The sequence below is a fragment of the Nomia melanderi genome, chromosome 10 (assembly GCF_051020985.1).
Source record: "Nomia melanderi isolate GNS246 chromosome 10, iyNomMela1, whole genome shotgun sequence".
Classification (NCBI taxonomy): domain Eukaryota; kingdom Metazoa; phylum Arthropoda; class Insecta; order Hymenoptera; family Halictidae; genus Nomia; species Nomia melanderi.
In genome coordinates, this window is record NC_135008.1 from 6363114 (window position 1) to 6385107 (window position 21994).

The 21994-nt window shown below is 46.3% G+C and overlaps 1 protein-coding gene across 2 annotated transcripts; it reads left to right on the plus strand.

Annotated features, from left to right (window-relative positions):
- The first annotated feature begins 608 nt into the window (after positions 1-608).
- btv (dynein cytoplasmic heavy chain beethoven) lies at positions 609-21684 on the plus strand. 2 transcript variants are annotated; one of them, XM_031982969.2, is made up of 45 exons: positions 609-928; positions 1669-1997; positions 2299-2461; positions 2530-2711; positions 2780-2892; positions 3043-3288; positions 3389-3609; positions 3671-4069; positions 4445-4686; positions 5099-5422; positions 5878-5944; positions 6137-6473; positions 6539-7275; positions 7558-7720; positions 7812-8031; positions 8111-8237; positions 8358-8681; positions 8754-9035; positions 9096-9339; positions 9561-10068; positions 10335-10727; positions 11003-11182; positions 11361-11726; positions 11862-11980; positions 12104-12414; positions 12482-12630; positions 12705-12983; positions 13239-13468; positions 13789-13917; positions 14015-14263; positions 14414-14847; positions 15364-15498; positions 15628-15857; positions 15954-16163; positions 16388-16676; positions 16842-17351; positions 17996-18255; positions 18397-18591; positions 18791-19022; positions 19190-19343; positions 19424-19643; positions 19715-20451; positions 20570-20814; positions 20876-21167; positions 21239-21684. In XM_031982969.2, the coding sequence occupies exons 1-45, from the start codon at positions 692-694 to the stop codon at positions 21514-21516; spliced, it is 12291 nt and encodes a 4096-aa protein (XP_031838829.2). In that variant the 5' UTR covers positions 609-691; the 3' UTR covers positions 21517-21684. The 2 variants fall into 2 exon arrangements, with proteins under 2 accessions (XP_031838829.2, XP_076227422.1); XM_076371307.1 differs by lacking the exons at positions 18791-19022; positions 19424-19643; positions 19715-20451; ... (1 more) ...; positions 20876-21167; positions 21239-21684 and having other exon boundaries at positions 19190-19335.
- Positions 21685-21994: the final 310 nt, after the last annotated feature.

Here is a 21994-nt window from a genome sequence, read left to right on the forward strand (position 1 = left end):
TATGTTGTAAATAAACTGAGTTTAATCGTTCCTCCATCGTTCAATTCATTAACCCCTTGCCCTATGATTTCTTTCTGAACTGCGATCGCTCTAAATACTTTGTTACTAACAATTTATTGAAAATAAGAGAAGATTTCGGTCTCTACAGCAACTTGTGTTCTAAGAAATAATCATTGATAACAGAAAAATAATATGTGGCTAGCATTCGAACAAAATGAATAATATTTATGTTTGTTAAATTCTATTTGAAACCTTCACGAGTCTGACATGATATTGTAAGACAAAGTCTTAAAGGTTCATTAATTTTGTTCAATTTTACTAGCAGCACTTTAAATATATTATCCCTTGAAGATGTATTCGATAAGAAAACGATTTTCTTTGGATTTAAAAGAAAGTTGCTTCCGGGACAGAATGGGTTAACAAAAAGATAGGGACATTTACTTTACGAATATAACTTCCTAGCGCGACAGACACGAGATACCGGCGTATAGAATTGCACTTGCCAGAACTACGATTTTACTAGCACGTGGCTCAGCTGGTAGCTGGCCTGTGTTGACCGGGAGTTGTCATGACAACTACAACGATCACCGCACGACAAGGACGACAACTTCGTCGGCGTTTCGTGGTAAACGTGTAATGTACCCGGTGCATTTGCGACACGAGGAATTAAATTACGATCGTGCCAGGAAAAATGGTAGTGATTGATAAACGTAGTTCGCTGATACTGTCCACCGCGGGTCATTTCTTCGGCGTCCCTCTGACGGACGATGAGGCCATCGTCGACGGTGGATCGGTGCTTGACAATTTCTTGGACCGGCCAACGTGTCGAACGTTGTGCGCGCAACCGACCGACAGCAAAGGCAACGAAGCGCGATTGAAATTGAGCAACGAGCTGTCCGTTGGAAGAAACACTTTGGTCTTCTTCAAGGTAACAGGAGGATCCGAATCGGCGGTATTTTGGTTAAATCGAACGGATGTCGCTGGATGTTGTAACCATGTGACCAACAAGTGTCCCTCTCGTAGCTCGGTTTACTAAAATAAAGATCGAAATTTATTCCTAGAAACGTTCCATTAAGGATTATTATTAAATTCACGATGAAAGAGAAGTTTTATCGACGCTTTATTTCATCCTGGGCGCGCTCGCGTGTACTATGATTCACGCTCACTGACACGCATCGTTCAGTAATGATTAATTAATATACGACTCATTATTCTATCACGCGAAGAATATTGCATGTGTAAATAACAAGCTCACAACCGAAAGTGTAAATTACATTAAAATGCAGAGTAGCCGTTAATCGATATTGTTAATGAGTAATTAGTGGACTGTGGATTTTATGTCATAACACCGTGCACGGATTTACGAAACATAATAAAATGACCATTTTAATCAGGACCGTTGCAGAATTAATTTTTATTCCTGAACTAATGAAACCTCTAATGAATACGAAATTGTTTTCAAAAGCGAACTATAAAATCTTGTTATTTACTTTATCGAACATGATTTTCATCGAAATACTCTAGTAATCGATAAGATACCACTTCTTACCATGGAATCTCGCTTTACTCGCACCTATTAAATTGGCTTGGGTCACCTTTGAATTTACTGATTCAATTAACTTTACCAACTGATTTCGATGCATCAATTCAACTCCTTTGAATTGCTAGTTGACAGAAGCCCCGGTCACAGAGAAGAATTTCCACGATCTCGTCCACGTGACGTCCACTGGCAGCGAGAAAGGATCGACGCTGATCGAGGCTCTGCGTCAAGTATGGGGGCCGACGCTGCGTTCTTCCGGTCTAAGTCCGTCGTATTTGAAGAAGCTGGAGGAGAGCCTTCTTGGTTCGCCGGTTACAACTTCCGTCCTCGAGGAGGAGGATTACTGGCGGAAGAGATGGGAGGACGCGAAACGTTCGCACGACAAAACGATTTACGCCGAAGCTGTAAAATCCCTGAAGAGCATAAGAGCCGAGCTGGAGAGCGCGGCGGTGGCTAGGTGCCGTAAAAATGATATAAACTCCCCAATAAAATTCCCTCAGATTCCGATTGCATTAGCTCGCCCGATTCATGAAAGTATACGACGACGTTTCGCCCTCGGGTATTAACAGTCCCAGCTTCCTGTAACTCTGGGACGCCCGACATTGGCCCTAGAGGATCTCAATTTACGAAATTGCTGTACAATTTCTCGAATATTGTACACTATCGATCGTCTAAGAAGTCTTTCGAAGTATACTTTAAACGAATTCATACAACAACAGTCGTTCGTCGAATGAAATTTTACTATACTTCTCAATTAGAAACGCACTAATGGCTGCAGAGGATGCGGTGGAGGCTGTGTCCGGTTACGTGGACGATTTATGGAAACTGGGGGACCCAGTGTACTCGGAGAATCGGATGAAGTCTTTTTTGGACATCATCGGAGACGAAGTGGTGTCATTGGTTCGAAACGTTGTGGACGAGGTGACGATTTTTCGAAGTAAAGGGTACTCGTATCGATTGACTGTTTCTAATCTGTTTCTCGGAGGCAGATTCGTTCTTCCGACGATCGGGTGAAAATCGAAACGATCTCGACCGGTGCTGGTGTCTGCGAGAAGTGGAGCAACATGGCTGAGAAGTTCACGACGCTCTTCTGGCCCCATCATTCCCTTCATCCGTGGAAGGGCCCGAGTCATGTTCCCGAGAGATGCGCGGGAATTGGCATACGACTCAGGTATCCGCGTTCGATTCATCCTCTTCCTGGTTCGAGACGAAAGACAAAGCGATCTTCGTGATGTTTAGGCAGATTGCCGAGTTACGTGCGCAGTATCGGCAATTAACCAGGCTGCTGACTTCGAACGAGCGGTCGGGACTTGGCACGGACACCTTAATGCAATGCTTCGACGATGTTAAAGGTAACTTTCTCCCTTTTTCGCCAAGCCCACGAAATACTAAGATCATTTATCATAGACGGTACTTAAGGATGCTGGAGTAGATTATCGTACCGCTAGCATAACAAAATACTTCCTTATAAATAGTAATTTATTCTTCGTGATTCATGTCAGTCGTCTTCGATGACGATGAAAATAGTACCGATTGGAACAGACTTAGAAGAAAGGTCGAAGAAGGCTTGGTGCCTGCCGAAGAACGCGTCGCTCAGAAGCTGAAGTCCCAAATCGCTGATGCTACCACTCCGAACTTCCTACTGGCTGAATTTCGACGTTACTTCGAGTTGATGAAGAGAGACGGCTTGAAGAGGGCCTTACGCGGTGAACGCGAAACATTGCTTTCTGCGTACGGAGACCTTATCGGTAATTTTCACACGTTTAACTACAGAACGCAGGGAGCCATTGCTAAACAGAAAGAAGAATATGGCACCGGAACACTAATGATTAATGAATTTCGAAACAGACAGTTGTTTGGCTGGGCCAGATACGGGAACTCTCTTAGACAGTCCCAAAATACTGCAGGAAGTGCAAGCAGCTAGAACAGCGGAGATGAGGCTGGAAAGCTTAGACAAATTAGGAAAAGAGCTGCTGGCTGATCTTCCTGGCTACGAGGAGGTCTCGTCGAAGGTGACAATGGCTCTGAAGGACGTAGAGAAGAAACGTCAGAATTATCTCGAAGCTTGGGTGAGGTTTTCTTATCTCTTTAAAATCCCTGGCCAATTTCACACTCGTGGACGTTTAACAGACGGAGGAAACAAAGGATGCTGTAGCGAAGAAGGAACTGTCTTTAGGCACCGATTCCGCTGTGGTGGAGCTGACAGGTACCAGCATGATGCGAGTGACGTACGATCCAAGATTAATGACTCTGATCAGGGAAGCTAGAGCGCTGTCGGGTCAAGGAGTCGAACTTCCTCGTGAAGTGAAGGACTTGGTTGAAAGGGCGGGGAGTTTGGCAGGACGTGCGAGGGCTCTTCAGCAAGTCGCGACATTTCACAACACCATTGGAGACCGTATGGTGCCGTCTCAGAGGCCGCTGATGCTCACGACTGCTTTGGAACTGGCTCGTGCCGTCCAGGAACAGTCTGGCGTCGTTTGGTCCGATCCTCTGGCAGTGGACGCTTACACGGCCAGATTAAAAGAATTGGTAATAAATAATACATTGTCCACACATTAACACGTTGAACGCCATGGAGGTCACCGGTGACCTCCAACTAAATCGAATTACTGTAGTCCATTCAATCGAACAGCGATTATCTGAAAACGTTTGTATATTACGCACAATGCTACCTAATGCGGCGACGTTGAGCAAGATGAGCGCGTATAACGCGATTCAATCAAATGGGTTAATATCTCTACCATTTTGTATATTTTGCTCGATGAAATCGTGCGCGTTCAACGCGTTAATCTCAATCCACATTTTTCGTTGACAGCTCTATTAAACTCATGCTCGATTAATTTTTGTTCGCCCCGCGAATGAGTTAACTCTGCGAAAAATCCATACAGAATTTATTCGGAACAGGTGAGAAAATTCGCACAACAGAACTCCGATCTGGCGGCAAAGCACTGTGCACTGCGGGATTTGGTGTCGAATTTACTGAGAGGCGAAACGGTCAATCTGATCGGGAATCAGAATGCTTGGAAAGACGCGTTGATGAATATGAGGACGATCGTCGATACCGTGGAGGCGGAATACGGGAACACGAGAGCTTGGAAGCTTCATTGGGACAGGCAGCTGCTGAAAGCGCTGGCTGTAGCTTACAGGTAACGCAACACCGTTCGTTTGTAACCGAAAGAGTCCAAATTCAATCAGAGAATCGAGACATCGAGAAAGATTAAAAGCCAATTAAAAAGCCAACCTTGAATAAAACCGCTAAATCGAATGAACTTCATAGTAACGACAGAAAGAGTACGCGGAAGTCTGAATTTTCCATTAGTAAAACTTCCGAGGAGAGTCTGATGAAAAGAACGTTCGAACGGGAACCTATTTATGAAAAAACTTTTCAATTTCCCTCGGTGTTATCCATTTCAAAGAGGAACAATGGGACCGGGCTGAAGCTTTAATGAATGCCGAGCGTTCCCTAAAGTATTTCTCGATTGTAATGCATAATTTTCATATTCATGGACGACCTGCATAAAGTGGGCGAACGGGAAGTTCACGTTCCCCGTTTTTCAGAGGCGCGCTGCCGTCCCTGTTGAAGAAGCTGCCGGACATTAAAGCGGAACTGACGTTCCGCGACGGATCCTTGCAGTGGCGGCCGTCGCTCGAGGAGCTACGCGCGAAACTGTACTCGTCTATACGCCGATCCCTCTCGATACCGATGAATTTCAGGGGGGTAGGGGACGCGGCAGATGCGCACTTCGGCGACTTGATTCAAAGAAGCGCCTATCTGTTCGGCGGCGTCTATAAGCAGGCCGAAATTGCTCTTTCCGCTCTGGAAACGCTCAGGACGAAATGGCTGTATCTGGCGGCACCGGCGAAAATCGACGCCGCTGAACGGTACTGACTCGAAAATCGCTTCGAGAAAGCTGATTTTATTTATTAGACTAAGAGCTTTAGATGGTGGCAATAGTCTCGGTTTGTATATTTTTCATCGAATTGAAATTAATGAGATATTTGGGTAAATTTCTGTTAACCTTCGGTGAACGCTGAATCGATACGTTGAACGCCGCACGATTTCATCGAACAAAATATAATGTTAAATATTATGCAATGGAAAAAATATAATGTTAAATATTATGATTATTACACATTCATCTAGCTGAATGCCACCGTATTAGGTAGCATTATTTATAACATAGAAATGTTTTCAAATAATCACCGTTTCATTGAGTGAACTATAGTAATTCGATTTGGTTGTGGGTCACCGGTGACCCCACGGCACTCAACGTATTAAACGTTCAGCGATGAGATTGAATGATTTTCTTACGTGTTTCATTTGTTTCGACGGGAAGCTTGAAAGGACGATCGCCGCAGGAATGGACGAGAGCATTCAAAGACGCCAAACAATGGGCGCAGGAGGTCAGCGAGTAATTAAATTCTTCGTGAATTTCCAACTGCGTCAGTCAACGCAGCGATATTCGCGTGAAATGAACTATTAGATTGTCTTCGAAGCTTCTGGAGGGAAACTTCAAGCTTGGCTGACAATTTAGTATATCGATTTCTATCAATGATCGCTGCTTTTCCTGCGTGTAACCTTTGGCTGTAAATCAGGTGGGAAAACTGCGCGGAAACGAGGTGAAAATCTGGTGCATCAGCGTGGACACGGCAACGACCAGGAACGATTTGGAGTCAGCGTCCCGTCGTTATTGGGAACGTTTGTGCTCCGATTTAAGGGTGGAGGCTTCTTCGAGGCTGGTGGCGATCGTGGAGTTCCTTTCTTCAGCCTCGAAGGAACTGGAACGCAGACCCCGAAGCGTGGAGGAAGTTGGATTAGCGTATGAAGCTCATGCACGTATCGAAGCTCAATCATCCGGCATGGCGGAAGAAATGGAAGCTGTTGCTGGCTTATCGAAAGTACTGGCCGCGTGGACGAGCGAGAAACTTGAGGGTAATTCAAATTCGTCAAGTTTTGCGAAATAATTTCGTCTAACTATTTGAAACGTGTGAAAACAGGCGTCAGTGCGGCGCACACATCCTGGCAAGATCTCGCCGATCGTTTGGAGCGTCACAAGGCGGTCGTGGCTAGAGAATTAGAGGACGCGAAAGTGAATCTTCGCCATCGAGGAGTGGCTCTGCGAGACGAGATAGAACGATGGCAAACGAAATGGTCCTCGAAGCCAGGAATTCTCAACCTGGATTGGATAATCTCGATGAGGGAAAGATGGACGAACCTGAAGGAGCAATTGGACGTATTGAAGACCGATTGCCGAAGAGTCGAGTTGAGCATCGACGAGCTCCTAGACGAGAATGACGAGACCGTAAAGACGCTGGAGATGCAGCTGGAGGTGGAAGAGTCGAACTGTCGATTCCAAGCGGAATTTATGGAGGAGCTGAAGAACCAAGAGGACGAAGAATGGGCTGTGGCAAGAAGGAGACTGCCTAGGCTTCACGATTGGCTGGACTCTTGGGAAAACAGGATACGGGTTCAGCTGAAGGATCAATTGAAAGACGACACGCCGGAGCAAAGGGATAACCTGGAGATGAACACTTTCGTCGGTAGGAAAGTTCGCGAAATTCGAGCTGGCATCGAGTGGCTTCAGCTTCTACGCGGGGATGAAATAGCTGAAGAACACTGGGGTGAACTAAGATCCGTTTTAAATTTAACTGACGTCAAGAATGTCAGGGACATCACTTTGGGCCACTTACTGCGATCCGTGGAGAAGATCGAAGAGAATTCTGAGAAGATAAAGGTACCGTCGGGTCTTGTTCGGATCGGTTCACCTGTTTTACCTTCGCGCGACGGAAACTTTGCTACCTAGACGTTCGGGATCGCTAACATTTCCCACTTTCTTACATCCAGTTCTACGGGAAGTATATTACTCTTCGGCAAACACCCCCGAACATCATCATGCTTTCATAGCTAGTTGAGAATGTACGAGATTCTCGGGTTTCCAGCGCGTTTTCGATTTAACTTCATTTCGGAACGAGGTTACAGGATACACTGACCAAGATTATGTCCATGTGTAATTCAGGACATCGCGAAGAGAGCGGCGGCAGAGAGCGGAATCCGCCAGGGGCTGATGGAGTTGGAGTCCTGGGAGGCATCCGCGCATTTTCAGCTCCAGCAATCAAAGGACAGCAAAAACGCCGGCATTCTTCTCGTCGAGGAGTACGGCAGTTTGTTAGCCAGGGCGGGTGAGTCTCGTGTTACAGTTCTAGGAACAGAGTGGCACAATACGCGAGGGTGTCGCCCGCGGATGAAGTAATTAGGCTCATTAAACGAAAGGTGAACTGAGGCTGCTGTTGGAGGGTGCGAAAGGGGCAGCTGGATACGAGAGGTTCGCTGCGAGGGTGGCTCGTTGCGAGGCAGGGCTCTCCGAGGTGGAGGAGAGAATAAAGACTCTAAGCACGGTTCAGAGGAAATGGGTTTACTTGGAGCCGGTCTACGAAGGCGGAGCGGCTCCGAATGATACTGGCAGGTGGTCCAGAGCAGACAAAGAATTCAGGTTGAACTATTTAACTAGCATAAGACACTATGAATAGTTTTCCGAGGATCTTTACGGTGACTCGGAGATGTATATTTAGGTACCTCATAGGGGAAGTGTCGCGCGATTCAAGGATATCATCCCTGAGAAGGCTTCCGCTTTCAACATTCACGAACCTAAAGGATCTATTGGACAGGTGTCAAAGAAGCCTCGACGAATATTTAGAGGTTTGTATAGAGTATCTAAGTTACGAAGATAATAGATGGAAATAAATGTGCAAATCTTCGGAACGCGGTTCCTCGAATCAGGTATTAGAGTCTTTATTCCGGCGTTCCTCGCGTTTTTAGGAGAAACGTTCATCCTATCCTCGGCTCTATTTCCTGAGCGACGAAGATCTCCTTGAATTAGTGTCAGCGCACGGTCGGGGTCTGGAAGCTCATCTACCGAAACTGTATCAAGGCATAGGATCGATAATAAAGGGCGATAATGGACTGACGGCCGTTGTATCGCCAGAAGGTGAAATATTGCAGTTACCCGGGCCCGTCGACCTCCGGGAGCCATTACCGCGATGGCTGAGCAATCTCGAAGATGGGATGAAAACCACCCTGCGACACAGTTTAGAAAAATGCCTAGCCGACACCGCGCCCGACCCGTCCGCCTATCCGACTCAAGTAAAATACTTAATCATCCGATAATTCGCGCCGCGATTCGATCCGCTTTTAACGTGCACCCGCTTCGCTAAGGTTCTGCTGTTGGCGGAGAGGATTCGATTCACGGAACGCTGCGAGATTGCTTTAAAGGAAGGTCGATCCTCTTTGAAGAATCTCGTCGACTACTTGGAGACGCAAAGGGCGAGGTACAGAGGTTTGGAGGACGCCGGCGATAAACTGACTGCGCTGAAAGCTCGCGGGCTTCTTCTGGACACCGTGCACCACCTGGAAATAGCCAGGAATCTGTTGAACGTCACTGTCCAGGGGGAGAGTACCGTTTGGACTTGGCACAGGCAATTAAGAAGCTACAGATCTGTAAGATCCCCTGTGATCCGCTTCGCAGACCTTAGAATTATATGCAAGGATGTTTTACAGAGTAAGGGGCCAATCGTCCGCTGCGTCGGAGCAGAATTCCCGTATCGCTTCGAATATCAAGGCGCTTCTGTCGGTTTGGTACAAACGCCGTTGACAGAGAGGTGTTTCCTGGCTTTGGCACAAGCGATGAAGCTCGGCCTGGGTGGCAGCCCGAGCGGGCCAGCTGGAACCGGGAAAACCGAGAGCGTGAAAGCACTCGGTGCTATTCTAGGCAGGCTCGTTTTAGTTTTCAATTGCGACGAAGGTAATAATACGACGGTTATAATCCCGAAATCGATTTCTACGCCACCCACCTCTGTTTGCTCGAGCCTGCAACTCGTTATTTCGATGACCGTGCTCCTTCCGGGTGGCCACGTGAATTTCGACTGGCATTTATGCCCTATCAATAAAATGGAACATACTTTGACCATTGGCAATCTTGAACGTTACGCGTTTTATTGGTGTTTATTCGATGAATATCATTAGGAATGGATACTGGCAGCATGCGACGAATCCTGGGTGGTCTGGCGCAAGCCGGTGCGTGGGGCTGTTTCGACGAGTTCAACCGTCTCGAGGAGGAGACTCTCAGCGCGGTCGCCATGTTGGTTCGACCTCTGCAGGAGGCAGTTCGCGACGGTGCGACGGAAGTTGTATTGGCTGATCAGAAAGTGAAGCTCGATCCCCATTGCTGCGTGTTCATCACGATGAATCCAGCCGGGATAGAGTACGGCGGGCGTAGAAAGCTTCCGGATTCTCTGGCGCGACTCTTCAGACCTATCGGAATGGCGCATCCCGACAGGTCGGACATCGTGAGGGCTTTGCTGGAATGCGCCGGATTCTTAGACGCCTCGACGCTCGCGAAACAGCTCGTCGAAACGCTCGACATTGCGGAGATACTGCTGTCGAATCAGCCGCACTACGATTGGGGTCTCAGAGCTCTCAGATCCGTGCTGGACGCCATTCCGATGAATACTGAATTGGACGAGACCAGCAGGTCGATTTGTTTCTTTAATCCCGAAGTACTCTTGCTTTTCAACTTAGAAACTTGCGTCGATGGTATTCGATTGAATCGTATTTTGATATCGCGCTCTAATCATTTATTTGAGAAAATATGATAGATTCGGGAAACATAAAAATTATGGTTACGCACGATCTAATGAATGTTACGGACAAGCGTAGTAGAAATTGGCGAACCTGACGACTGGAATTTTATTGTTAAAAGGGTTAACATTTGAAATATTCTTTGACGATGTTCCGCAGACTAGTAGCAGCGATCCGTGCTTCAACGTTACCGAAGCTGACACAGGAAGACACACCGAAGTTTCTGTCGCTATTAGAAGACGTTTTCCCGAACGTGAATCCTTCTTTGTCCACGTTCATCGACAGGCGAGATTTACAGACCGTTTTACAGCAGCTTTGCGCGGACCAAGAGCTGAGCAACGAAATAGCTAACAGATGCATTCAACTGAACGACCAGCTGAAAAGCAGAACGGGTGTCGCGATCGTTGGACCGGCGGGAAGTGGTAAAACAACCATCAGGAAACTTCTGTGTGACGCTTTAACGAAAATCGGTGAAACGGTCGTTGAATTTCACATGTATCCTGGCGCGATGCCTAAATCGAGACTTCTGGGTCGCGTGGATCCTCAAACTAGGTATCGTAACTCTTTATATTGGCTATGATATCGATTTAATCGATGGGAATTTAAACGAATACTATACATTCTATGGAAATCCATTTAAAAGTCATTGTATTCCATTCCCTATTGGATTAAAGCATTTTAATTGAAACAATTATTATGTACTCTTTGTAAATTCATTTCGAAGTAACTGTATTCCGTTTTCTAGCTTGGACTAAAGTTTTCGTTTCAGTAGATCCTTTATGATTCACCGATGTCTTTTAGTTATGTTCGAATAAACTATTCAATAGGGAGTGGAAAGAGGGTCTGTTATCAAGCGTCGTCGCGTCGGCCGGAGAATCAACGACCTGGATCATTCTTGATGGCGACGTTGAACCCGATTGGGCTGAAGCTCTAAACTCTGCCCTAGACGACAATAGATTACTGACTTTACCCAATGGCGTGGGAGTAAAGCTCGGCCCTGGAACGAAGTAAGCTCACAATATTTCCACTCGATTCGCTTGTGATTTTTGTAGATGAAAAATAAGATAAAAACACGACACTGGGAGTATTAATGAAGTCTATCCAATGAAACTGAACAATCTCCGCTATGTTGTCTATAAGATACCACTTTTTCTAATACGTTCGTCTTCGTTTCTACACGAACAGATTTATTTTTGAGACACACAAACTAGCTGGAGCGAGTCCAGCCACCGTTTCGCGATTAGGAGTCGTTCATTTGGGTTCCACGATTCCCACGAGCTTACTAGTGCCGTCGAAGCTAGCAGAACTCACAGAAGCAGCGAAGGAGGTCGCGAATTCTCACCTGTGTCCCTGCATCGAGGAATGTTTGAGAATCAATCAAGATATTTCCTCCGCTTCCGGTCTAATGGACTCCGTGCTTTGCCATTTGAAGGGTGCCAGCACGCACACTTCCGCTGCCTACGCCCTGCTCGCTTCATTGTGTAATCAAATAGAGGATGAAAGGCTTAGAAACGATTTCGCTCGTTTGATTTATCAATTTACCGATTGCTGGTACGAATCCCGACACTTTTATTCATATGAAAATCGTATCTCTATCACGAGTTCGATTACTGTGCTCGTCGTCCTCCATTATCTGAATACAACGTAGAGTATCTTCAATCGCTTTGTTACTGTCCAAAATCGTAGGTGTCCGGATCCGCAGAAACCGAGTTCCGTGTTGTACGATGAAGACACTGATCGATTAGAGGCTGTCCAGGATACTAATCAATCAGTTGATACAGAGGACGGTCCTATTCTATTGACAGGTATTACGCTTCGCCTGTAAATTCGTAACTCGCAGTTGAAATAGACGAAATTAATGGAATATAATAAATCAGTAAGATCTTGGCGATTCGTCGATCCTTCTCGTGAACGTCCGTTCTTTACAGGCGCTATGAAGGGGGCTTTAGCGAGCGTCCTGCCTTGGATTCGGAACAACCAGCCGATAATGATAAGGGGCCCAGAGGGTTGCGGCAAAAGCGCCCTAATATCCGTGATTCTTTCAACGATCAGGAGCAACGAGCCTTCGACTCTGATAAAGGGATCATCCCTTTACGGCGCTCAGGATTTGGTGGCGAAACTAAAGCGGGGCTGCGTGCAATTGAACTCGTCATCTCATGGGAGAACATACAAGCCGCGAAGTGGATCGAGGGTTGTGCTGATTCTCGAAGATTTGCACCTTGCTTCGAAGAGTCTACAGGTAACCATGAGTTTGTTGGTGAAATGAACTTTTCATTGTGATAGAATGTCTCGTGTACATCATTTAGGAGCTCGTACGAGAGTTGCTGCAAGAAGGAGGATATCACGAGGAAGATTTGGAGTTCGCTAGAGTCCCTTTAACCGTTATATGCACAGCAGATGCAACGACTAAACTGCATCCGAGATTAGAGGCCCTTTTGTCTGTTCATTATCTACCGTTAGTGCACTCTTTTCTAAAGGATCTTTAATGAAATGTTATCGTTACGTCTGATAACGTGTATGATATCAAAGGCATCCAGGTTCGAAGGAAATTGCTGAAATTTTGGAACTGCACCTGAACAGTTCCTTAAAAGGGGATCGCATGCTGATCGGATCTTGGATCACACAGCTCGCGCCCACCATCCTGGAAGCTTTCAGGCTAATGGAAACCAGTCAAGGCTTGCCTATCAAATGGACCCCGAAAGATCTAATTCAGTGGGCTGACAGTTTGAAGTGCTATCCTGTGCCAGAAAATGAAACAGATATCACCAGCTGTTTGTTCGACTCTGGACGACGTCTATTCCATCCTAGGTAACGTCTAGATTTGATTGTTTAAAACGTAAAAGTAATCATCAACATAATCCGACATAAACTATTTTAACACACGCTAATAATCTCTATTATACCCTGAATCTCTAGACATTTATCAACCCTCTAATGATTTTTTATTCAAATAAAGATCGACAGTGAAAGAAGTGTTGAACTGCTTAGGGGATAGAGTTAGTAGAATCGTACGGTGTAGCACGCAACGCGTTCCTGTTACCGTGGCGGTTTTAATTCCACTAGATTGACGTTGAGAGATCAGTCACGCTGGGAGTCGATAGTTCTGTCGAAAGTCGCCGGGCCCGGAACCTCTGCCAACGACGTGTACATATGGAAACGCGGTAACACGGGCTTATCTGCGCTGGACGAGGAACAGTGGAGGAAGGAGATAATTAACGCGGCGGCGAGATGCAGCAGAGAAGGCGATCCGGTGCAAGCGTCGATCTCGTTTCACCTGTTGCGCACAGTGGCCGGTGAGCGCATTTAATTAACTTAAGTTTACGATATTTTGCAAACAAGGTTAATCCGGGGATCATTCAAGTCCTGTATGACCACCGAGTAATCTTTAACAAGTTTACCGCAGGTTCAATGATTAACATTCTCGCCGGTGGCTCGTCTACAAAGCGCCGCGAGTTCCTCAAACTTCGAACCTAAAATACCTTCGTCCCTCTTAATCACAAGGGAAACTTTCCAAGCATAGAAATATTCGTTTTAAAGGAGTAAATACAGAGGAGTCTTTTCAAAGTTTGAAATTAGAAATTCCAAGGTGTGACTGGTGCGTGTTTTCTCAAAGGATTAAGCTGGGCTTTCGGGACAACCTTGAGAGGCGTGATTCTGATTGGACGACCTGGAGCTGGACGGAAGTCAGCCGTCCGACTCGCTGCCACTTTTTCATCCCTTCGTCTGGTGGACTCAGGACCTGGTATAGCTTCAATGATAAAGATATCACCAATGATTAATTCGAATCTGAAATCGTCGTGAACGTGAACCATTAAGGATTAACAAGTTGGATTCTGCAGGACGCGGACGGACATCGATAAAAGCGGCGGTTCAAGCAGCTGGAATCGACGGGGAGCCGACTCTGCTTTTACTCGAAGAGCATAACATGAGAGAAAATGGATTGGCCATTTTGGCGAGCGCAATAGTGTCGCGCGGAGAACTTCCAGGATTATTTACAGCGGAAGAACTGGACGGTTTAATAGCGCCTCTGGCTGACGTAGCGAGAAGAGAAGATTTCTCGGGCAGTTTGGAACAGTACCTCTACCACCGTAAGTAGACATTCTCGAACTTACAGTCGCAGGTAAAGCAAGCATTGTCGTAAAACAATTCTAATAAAAACCGTACAACGATGGCCGCGGAGAAATAAAACTTAACAGCGTTCTAATATCAAAGATACGGAAGAAGAGTGAAACTTTTAGGATTGAGGAGTTACCTGCGAGTGGCGATGATTCTGGACAACGGAGAAATCAAGTCTCCCTGGCTCACGCGTTCCGGCCTGTTGAAGCACTGCGGTTTAATCGGGCCAGGTCTCGGTTGTGAATGGTGGTCCAGCGAGGGCACGCTGACCGAACTGGCTCGCCAGCAAGATGGCGCCGAGGCGGAGGCCTCCGAGGAAACTTTGCCAGGTATAAAGGTGATGGTAAGGGCTCACCTCGAAGCTCCGAGACAGCAACAAGCGCCGGCTCGATTTTTCGCTCTATTGCACACCTGGAAACACCTGCACGTGACTTGGAGCGAAGATGTGGAACGGAAGCTAAGCAGTTTGGAAGCCGGGATAGGAAAGCTGAAGGAAGCAGGGGGGCAGGTGGCTAAATTGGAGGATGAAGTCTCGAAGCAACGCCGGGAACTGGAGGTACTTTTTAATACCGCCGATGCTGGTCGATCCCCGCGACGCGATTCGAGTTGAAACTTTTGTAATTACTTTTAGCAACCGCTTCCGTACTTTGTTACATTGTTATAATGCGATTAAATGTCTATCCAGCGGCATAAGTGATCCCTACTGACCACTGATCACTGCTGACCAGTAAATGGCTATTAATCTAGCTACTGGTATATATTCACGAATGAGTCTGTCTAAACGCAAAATAAAAAAAGGAAAAGTTGTACAAGTGCTGATACATTGTTTTCTTATCTATATGTGATGATTTATGTACATAAGGCATAAACATAAACATAAACATTCAACGCACTTGTTTCATCGATGCAATCTTGATAAAATAAATAAAAGTCAATAAGCGACGACAGCCGTAGTTGAAGGGTTGAGTGCAATTTATCTCAATACAAACCAGTTAGATTTACTATGGTCGAAATTCCCGCTATCATTTATTTGAATGCCATCAACTGTTTTGTATTACTTGTAATCTTCCAGACAGAACAGGGTCGAGCGAACGCAGCTCTCGAACAGATTTCAGCCACCATGAGGGGTGCAACGGGGCAAAGAGGAGAGATGGCGAACTTGAAAGCTGAAACCGAACGGGAAAGTGCAGAGTTAGCCCGTCGAAAGGTTATTAGCCATAAACTTCTTTCATCGTCTCTGAAACGTCTCTGTAGAAAGAGAGTGTAACGGCAAAAACGATGGGTTAAGAAAGGTTTTGAGAAGCACTGGCAAGGTAGAGACGATTTCTTTGTACAGGCAGACATCGAGGGAGATCTCGGGAAGGTGGAGCCGTTAGTTGAACAAGCGGCTCAAGCAGTAGCTGGCATCAGCGCTGACGCGTTAGCAGAAGTCCGCTCCCTAAGAGCACCGCCGGCGCCCGTTAGAGACGTTCTCGAGGGTGTCCTTCGATTAATGGGCATCAAAGACACTTCGTGGAACAGCATGAAAACTTTCCTGGCGAAGCGCGGGATCAAGGACGAAATTAGGTAGCCGGCGTTCTTCTTCAATCGACGTATTTATGAAAACTGCGCGATCGATTGATTGCCGGTCGATTTCTTTATAAATACCTTCGATCGATCCAGAACGTGGGACGCGAGGAGAAGCACAACAGCGAGTCTGGAGGCAGTTGCCAAGTTGGTCAAGGAGCGGCCGGAGAGTTTCGAGGAGAAAACCGCGAAAAGAGCCTCGCAGGCTGCCGCCCCATTGGCAGCGTGGGTTCTCGCGAATCTTCAATACGGCCAGATCCTTCAGCAAGTCGCGCCGCTCGAGAAGGAACAACGGCTGCTAGCCGAGTAGGTTGGAAATGTACCAGCGCGCCATCCGTTTTCTTCATTCCTCAAAAAATTGGAGTTGCGGATAAACTAACTTATAGTATTTATTAAAATTTCTTCGTGGCCATTGAATAGCTGAACATAGGAATTATAGTCGGTTGATTCAACAGATAGTAGTAGATCTTTTTCAATACTTATATAGAAATCGCTCTTCTTACTAAAGCACGGTGTATGTAACGTTTCAGAAGTCTGTCAGCGGCCGAAGCTCAGATAGGAAAGTTAGCCGCCGGACTGAACAGCGTTGAAAGTCGCGTGGCACAGCTTCAAGAGGAACTCGCAGAGCATTCGAGAGGTGCTGCTGCGTTGCAGCTGAGAGCCGAGGCAACGGAAGGTAGGCTGGCAACTGCGAGAGCATTGCTACAGAAATTGGACACGGAGCATCGTGACTGGCAGGAGCAATTGGAAGAATTGACCGCCAGAAAGCAGAAGTTGGACGTCGAAGCTGCGAATGTGGCCTCCCTGTTGGTTTACGAGGTGCCGATGCTCATTTGAAACTTTAATCACTCGCATATTCAATGATACCTCCTCAGAGTCCCATTCCTAAGTCTATCCCCCGACGATCGTACGAATGTTCCCACCGCCGTTACTGAAAATAAGAAAATCGAACGAAGTCGTTTGAATGGAAATGTCGATTCGTAGAATCCCGGGAGGGACGACAAATGGAAAAAGTCAGCCATCGATTTGCTGATCACCGAGAGGGAGCGACTTCTCTGGCGCGCTCAAGGGTTGCCCGCGGACACCGGAAGTCTCGTGGCAGCGTCCTGCACCCTCAGGGGGCCGCTGGTCCCGATATTCGTGGATCCGTCAGGCGTGGCGGTCTCCTGGCTGAAGAACAACGTCGGGCCCGTTATGGAAATCACGAGGCCGGAGGATGGGAAGTTTCTGACCGCGCTCGAGCTGGCCGTGCGATTCGGGAAACCGTTGCTGGTGGAGGAACTGGTCGAGTTCCCTTCGATTTTGTTGCCGCTGCTGCGCCGCCGTCCCCTGAGGCTCGGTGAACGAACTTTGCCGCCACCGCAGGGCTTCAAACTTTTCTTGGCCACCAGACGGGACAGATTGGACGGTTTTCCGAAGGAAGTTGACGCGGTCTTGTTCAAGATTGCCCTCGGGGCTGGTACTAAGAGCTTGGCGGAGCGATTCGTTGAGAGGGTGAGCACCGTTTTACGAGAAATTGCTGCGTCCACCTAACTATTCAACATCACTGACTGTTAGATGCATACTCGGGAGGAACGATATGAGCCGGTGAACCCAATGGAGCCATAAAAAGTGGTTTTAGTACGACGCTTGACGAAGGGGAAAGACACTTTGTCCAGTGTCGTGAAAAACTATCCCCTCGTAGGCTAGCTTCTTCAGCGCGGAGTGACAAAGGAGGGACCTAATGAGGAAACTTCGCGAGATGTTTAATTACTTTCGAAGCTATAATGATTGAAAGTTACAAGAGCCGACCTCTAACGATATAAAACATAAATCGATTGCGCGGTTTTATACGCTGAAAACGATCCTCTGCTCGTCGACTGAGGACCATTAAGTAAACTTCTGTTTATAGCCCCGTTCGGTTTACCACTTCGTTCTCAGCGGGTTTTAGTATTTTCTACGTTTCTAATGAATGAACTGTACAAGGTAGAATCATTTTCCGCTGAGAGATGAAATTTTCGACTTTCCCGCGAGGAATTTAATAAGTTCTTTCTAAAAGAAATCGGTGATCCTGGGAGTAATTGAAAGACTCGGAGGTAATTCGCGGAGGCCAGAGAAACGCGGTGCGGCGAGCGTAAAATTAATTACCTTGTCGACAGGTTTTGTTAAAGGAAACGCCCGAGTTGGCAACGAAAAGGAAAGAGGCACTGGAACGGGAAGAAAAATTATCCGGCGAACGGGACACAGCGAGATTGGATCTGCTGGCACAGTTGGCCACCGCGAGGGGTCAAGACCTCCTCCAAGAGTCTGAAGGATCTCAGGGTGGACTCTTGTCATCGTTGGAGGCCACTCAGTCGAAAGCAAAAGAAATCGCATTTGCCCTCGAAGAAAGCCGGCGAAGCTTCGAGAATGTGTCCAGGTAGGCGGAAATCTATTAAACCGAGACATATCTTTGAGAAGCTCATTTTTCATCTTTCCCAATTGAAAAGCCCACTAGCCCAGGTCTTTACTGCGAAAACTTTTCACCCGATGTTTTTCCATTTCCTTACTTTGCCTACAGGAGAGCCAAGGATCACGAGAAATTGGCGAAATTCGCAGCGAATTTGTATAAGACCGTGAAAGCTCTCACAGCCTTGAGCCCGCTTTACGTTTTTTCCGCGGAAGCGTTCACAGACATTTACCTGGAAGCGGAGGATTATAGGAATTCGATATTGTCCGAGGATAAGAAGGAACAGGATAAACTGATCGAAAAACGGTGATCAAACTTTTCTTATAGACACTCATGTTCTCTACTGAATCCTCGGATCCTTTAGAATGTACATTTTACCTTCTGACTACATTTTAATAGCATTTAATCCTAAAGATATTAACAACATGATTTTATAAAAAATTAATGCGAGACTTCTCGATATTAATACCGATGGTAACCGTACTGCTTGTCCTCTTTATCGCAGATTAATAAGCTTAACCCTCTACTATTGCGCCAAAGCCGTGTACAGGAAGCATCGATTGCCATTAGCCCTGCAGCTCTCGCTCTCCTTACATTCGGTGCCAGACGCTGAGAGGAATTTCCTGTTGGGCGAAGTGTTATCGAACAACGAAGAGGATTCTGATTACAGAGTGCCTGAATGGGTACCCGAAGAACGACGCCTTTCCGTGCGCGCCCTGGTGTCATCGTTGCCTCAAGTACAATGCGAATTATGCTCATTTACCATGCACTACTTCCTCCTTTGACGCTTCACCTACTTCAAACCTATTAACAGACTCTTCAATGACAATACCACGTCAAACAGGAACTTAATATCGTTTCCTTGGATAGATTAAAATAGCAATAAATTAAATTTCCATTACAGATAGCAGCGAAAATGTCACCAGCTTATTTGAACGACGTCGGCAACATTTACGCGGAAAATAGTTTAACGACATTTCAAAAAATTTTGCTCATCAAGACCTTCCGTCCTGATTACCTTCACACAGCTCTATCGAAGTTGGCTGCCGAAGTGCTAGGTGACTCGCCTTTCTGAAACTCTCAATGTCCCGTCACTTTACATTGAAATTTATCTACTGTATTCTCACTTGTCGATTAGGTGTGAAGGAGTTAGCTCCGCCCCCGTGGTCTCTGAGGAATGTAGCCGAAGAAGTAGCTTCGTATCCGGTATTGCTCCTTCTGTCGCCGGGTGCTGATCCTGGTTCAGAGCTGCAGGCTTTGGCCAGCAATCAAATTGCATCGGCCACAGGATTCACGGAAGTGTCTCTGGGTCAGGGACAGGTCGCTCAAGCTGAGCTTGCGCTGGAAAGTGCTTGCCGGTAATTAGAGCTAGACTGCTCAACTGACACTGTTTTCCTTGATTCTTCATTTATTGACAATTCTCGAACAGAAACGGCAGCTGGATTCTCCTCAGCAACCTCCACCTAGCTTTAAACTGGCTGCCGCGGTTAGAAAGCCTCTTACGATCGCCCATGTGTACCACTAACAAACACCAGGCTACAAGAATCTGGCTAACCACCGAGGAGTGTTTAGGATTCTACCCAAGCCTAGCTGGTCTCTGTTTGAAGCTAGCTTACGAGCCGCCGGAGGGCATAAAAAGGAACGTCAAGAGATCACTTCAGCAGCTCCAGCAGAAGCAACAAGACGATCTGAACATTCCTGGGAGCGTTCTGCTATCTTGGCTGCACGCAACGCTTCAAGAACGACGGAAGTTCGTCCCCGAAGGTTGGATCAGAGCCTACGAATGGAACGAGGCGGACATCGAAGCCGCGTATGAACTGGTGGTGAAGAAGATGGCCACGAAAAAGGACAAGGACAACGATGGAATATGGCAGACCGGTAGAGGATTGCTGGACGTTGCCATTTATGGTGGTAGACTTCAGGATGATTATGACATGCGAGCGTTGTGCTCCATCATCCGCGACATTTGGTCCTCCGAGGTGTACGAAGGGCGGAAGAGGCTGGCTGGAGTGCTTAGGGTGAGCAAGAGCTCCTTCGAAGACGTGGTTAGAGCCCTGGAACAGATTCCCGATAACAACTCGCCCAGAGAATGCTTTGGATTACCGGCTAATGCACACAGAGCGTGGGAGAGAGGGGCTGCTGAGGCGGCGCTGTCGCATCTGAAAGGTTTGTTGGCGTTAACCAGTGAACTACTTTTTTCTAACAATTGATTACTGATTTTTTCAAATGAATATGGTATTATAGATTCTCGAAGCTAATATATTCATTGTCTTCCAACGCGCAGGCATTCTGATCAAAGTATCAGTCAGCGAAGACAAGAACGAAAAGAAAAAAATTGAATCAAGGATACATAAGGACTTGAAGGACCTGATCGAACGTCACGGTTCGATCTTCGCGTTGCCAGAGATGGGAAGTGGCGGGATTAAGAATTCATTGGAACGATTCTTCGTCGACGAATTGAATTTGACCAAGAAGACGTTGAATCTCATACGAACGGACGTTGATAATCTATCTTTCAAAGATTTCAAGGTGAATATCGTTATTATATATTTTCTTTGATAAGGTTAAAGGGATTTCGATAAATTTACAGACACCAAAACGTTGGCTGGAAGAATGGAAATACGGCCCCAAGGAGGTCCTGCCTTTCGTGAAAGGATTATTGTCCAGATACCAGACGTTGGAGACAATGTTGTCGATTTCGTCGTCCGTAATTGACATGTCCCGATTGGCCAGGCCACGGGCGTTCCTTACTGTCCTGAAGCAACACACGGCTCGGCGAACACGTCAACCCCTGGAAAATCTTCGACTTCACGTGAACTGGGTGGAAAATCGGAGAAAAGAGTGGAAGATATCGTTGATCATCGAAGGCCTTCTGATATCAGGTTCTAATTGATTCATGGTATTTAATCAAGATTTTGATTCCAGCGGGTGATACTGGATTTTGTGAATGCAGGTGCGTTAATAGAAGATGGCGCGTTGAAGGACTTGGATGCGAACGCAGCGTCCGTCGCAGCTGCGCCGAATTGTCAAATTGCATTCCTGCCTGAAAATTACACGGATGATAATTTGGGCGAATATTTGGGAAACGCTAGAGAGGACATTCTTAACATTCCGGTCTACGCGAGCTCGCAGAGGGACATGTTGATTTGTTCGCTGCCGATTAAGTGTCCGAAAGAGGACCAAGACAATTGGTTGCGCCGAGGTGTCGCTCTTTATCTGAAATTAACTTAATTCTGATTCTGAACTAAAATATTTTTCACAGCGATGGAGTCATTTTTGGAGGCAGAACTTTTTCATGTAATTTAGTATATGTTAGCATGCACTTTATTTGTGTACGTAGCAATATTAAACACTGTACAGTCTATACAAAGAATGAAGAGAATAAAGTTTGTCGCATCTGGAGAATATTAAAAAACTTCTTTAATAATTCAGCACAGTGCAAAATGAATTAATCACTTTGAAGAGCACCTGTGTAAATAGTAATCAAGATTCGTCAAATGAAAACACTTACAAAAAATTCTTTTAAATTTTCGTTTTTGTAATATGTCCTGTTGACCCTGAAAAATGGCGACAGAAGTATCAAAAATGAAAAAGTTAAAGGAAAGATTATGCATGCGAAATACTTAAGAACAGAAAGACGATAATTAAGTAATGCGCGTCTTGGAACCGTGTGCAACTTGTTGCTCCTAATTTGCATCGGTAGCTTAAT

What these genes read in the sequence shown, in the direction of transcription:
- btv (XM_031982969.2), top strand. Translation starts at nt 692, where the DNA reads ATGGTAGTGATTGATAAACGTAGTTCGCTGATACTGTCCACCGCGGGT. An exon ending in GGGATCAAGGACGAAATTAG is followed by an intron (nt 15,858 to 15,953) that starts GTAGCCGGCGTT and finishes CGATCGATCCAG; the next exon opens with AACGTGGGACGCGAGGAGAA. An exon ending in GAACAACGGCTGCTAGCCGA is followed by an intron (nt 16,164 to 16,387) that starts GTAGGTTGGAAA and finishes GTAACGTTTCAG; the next exon opens with AAGTCTGTCAGCGGCCGAAG.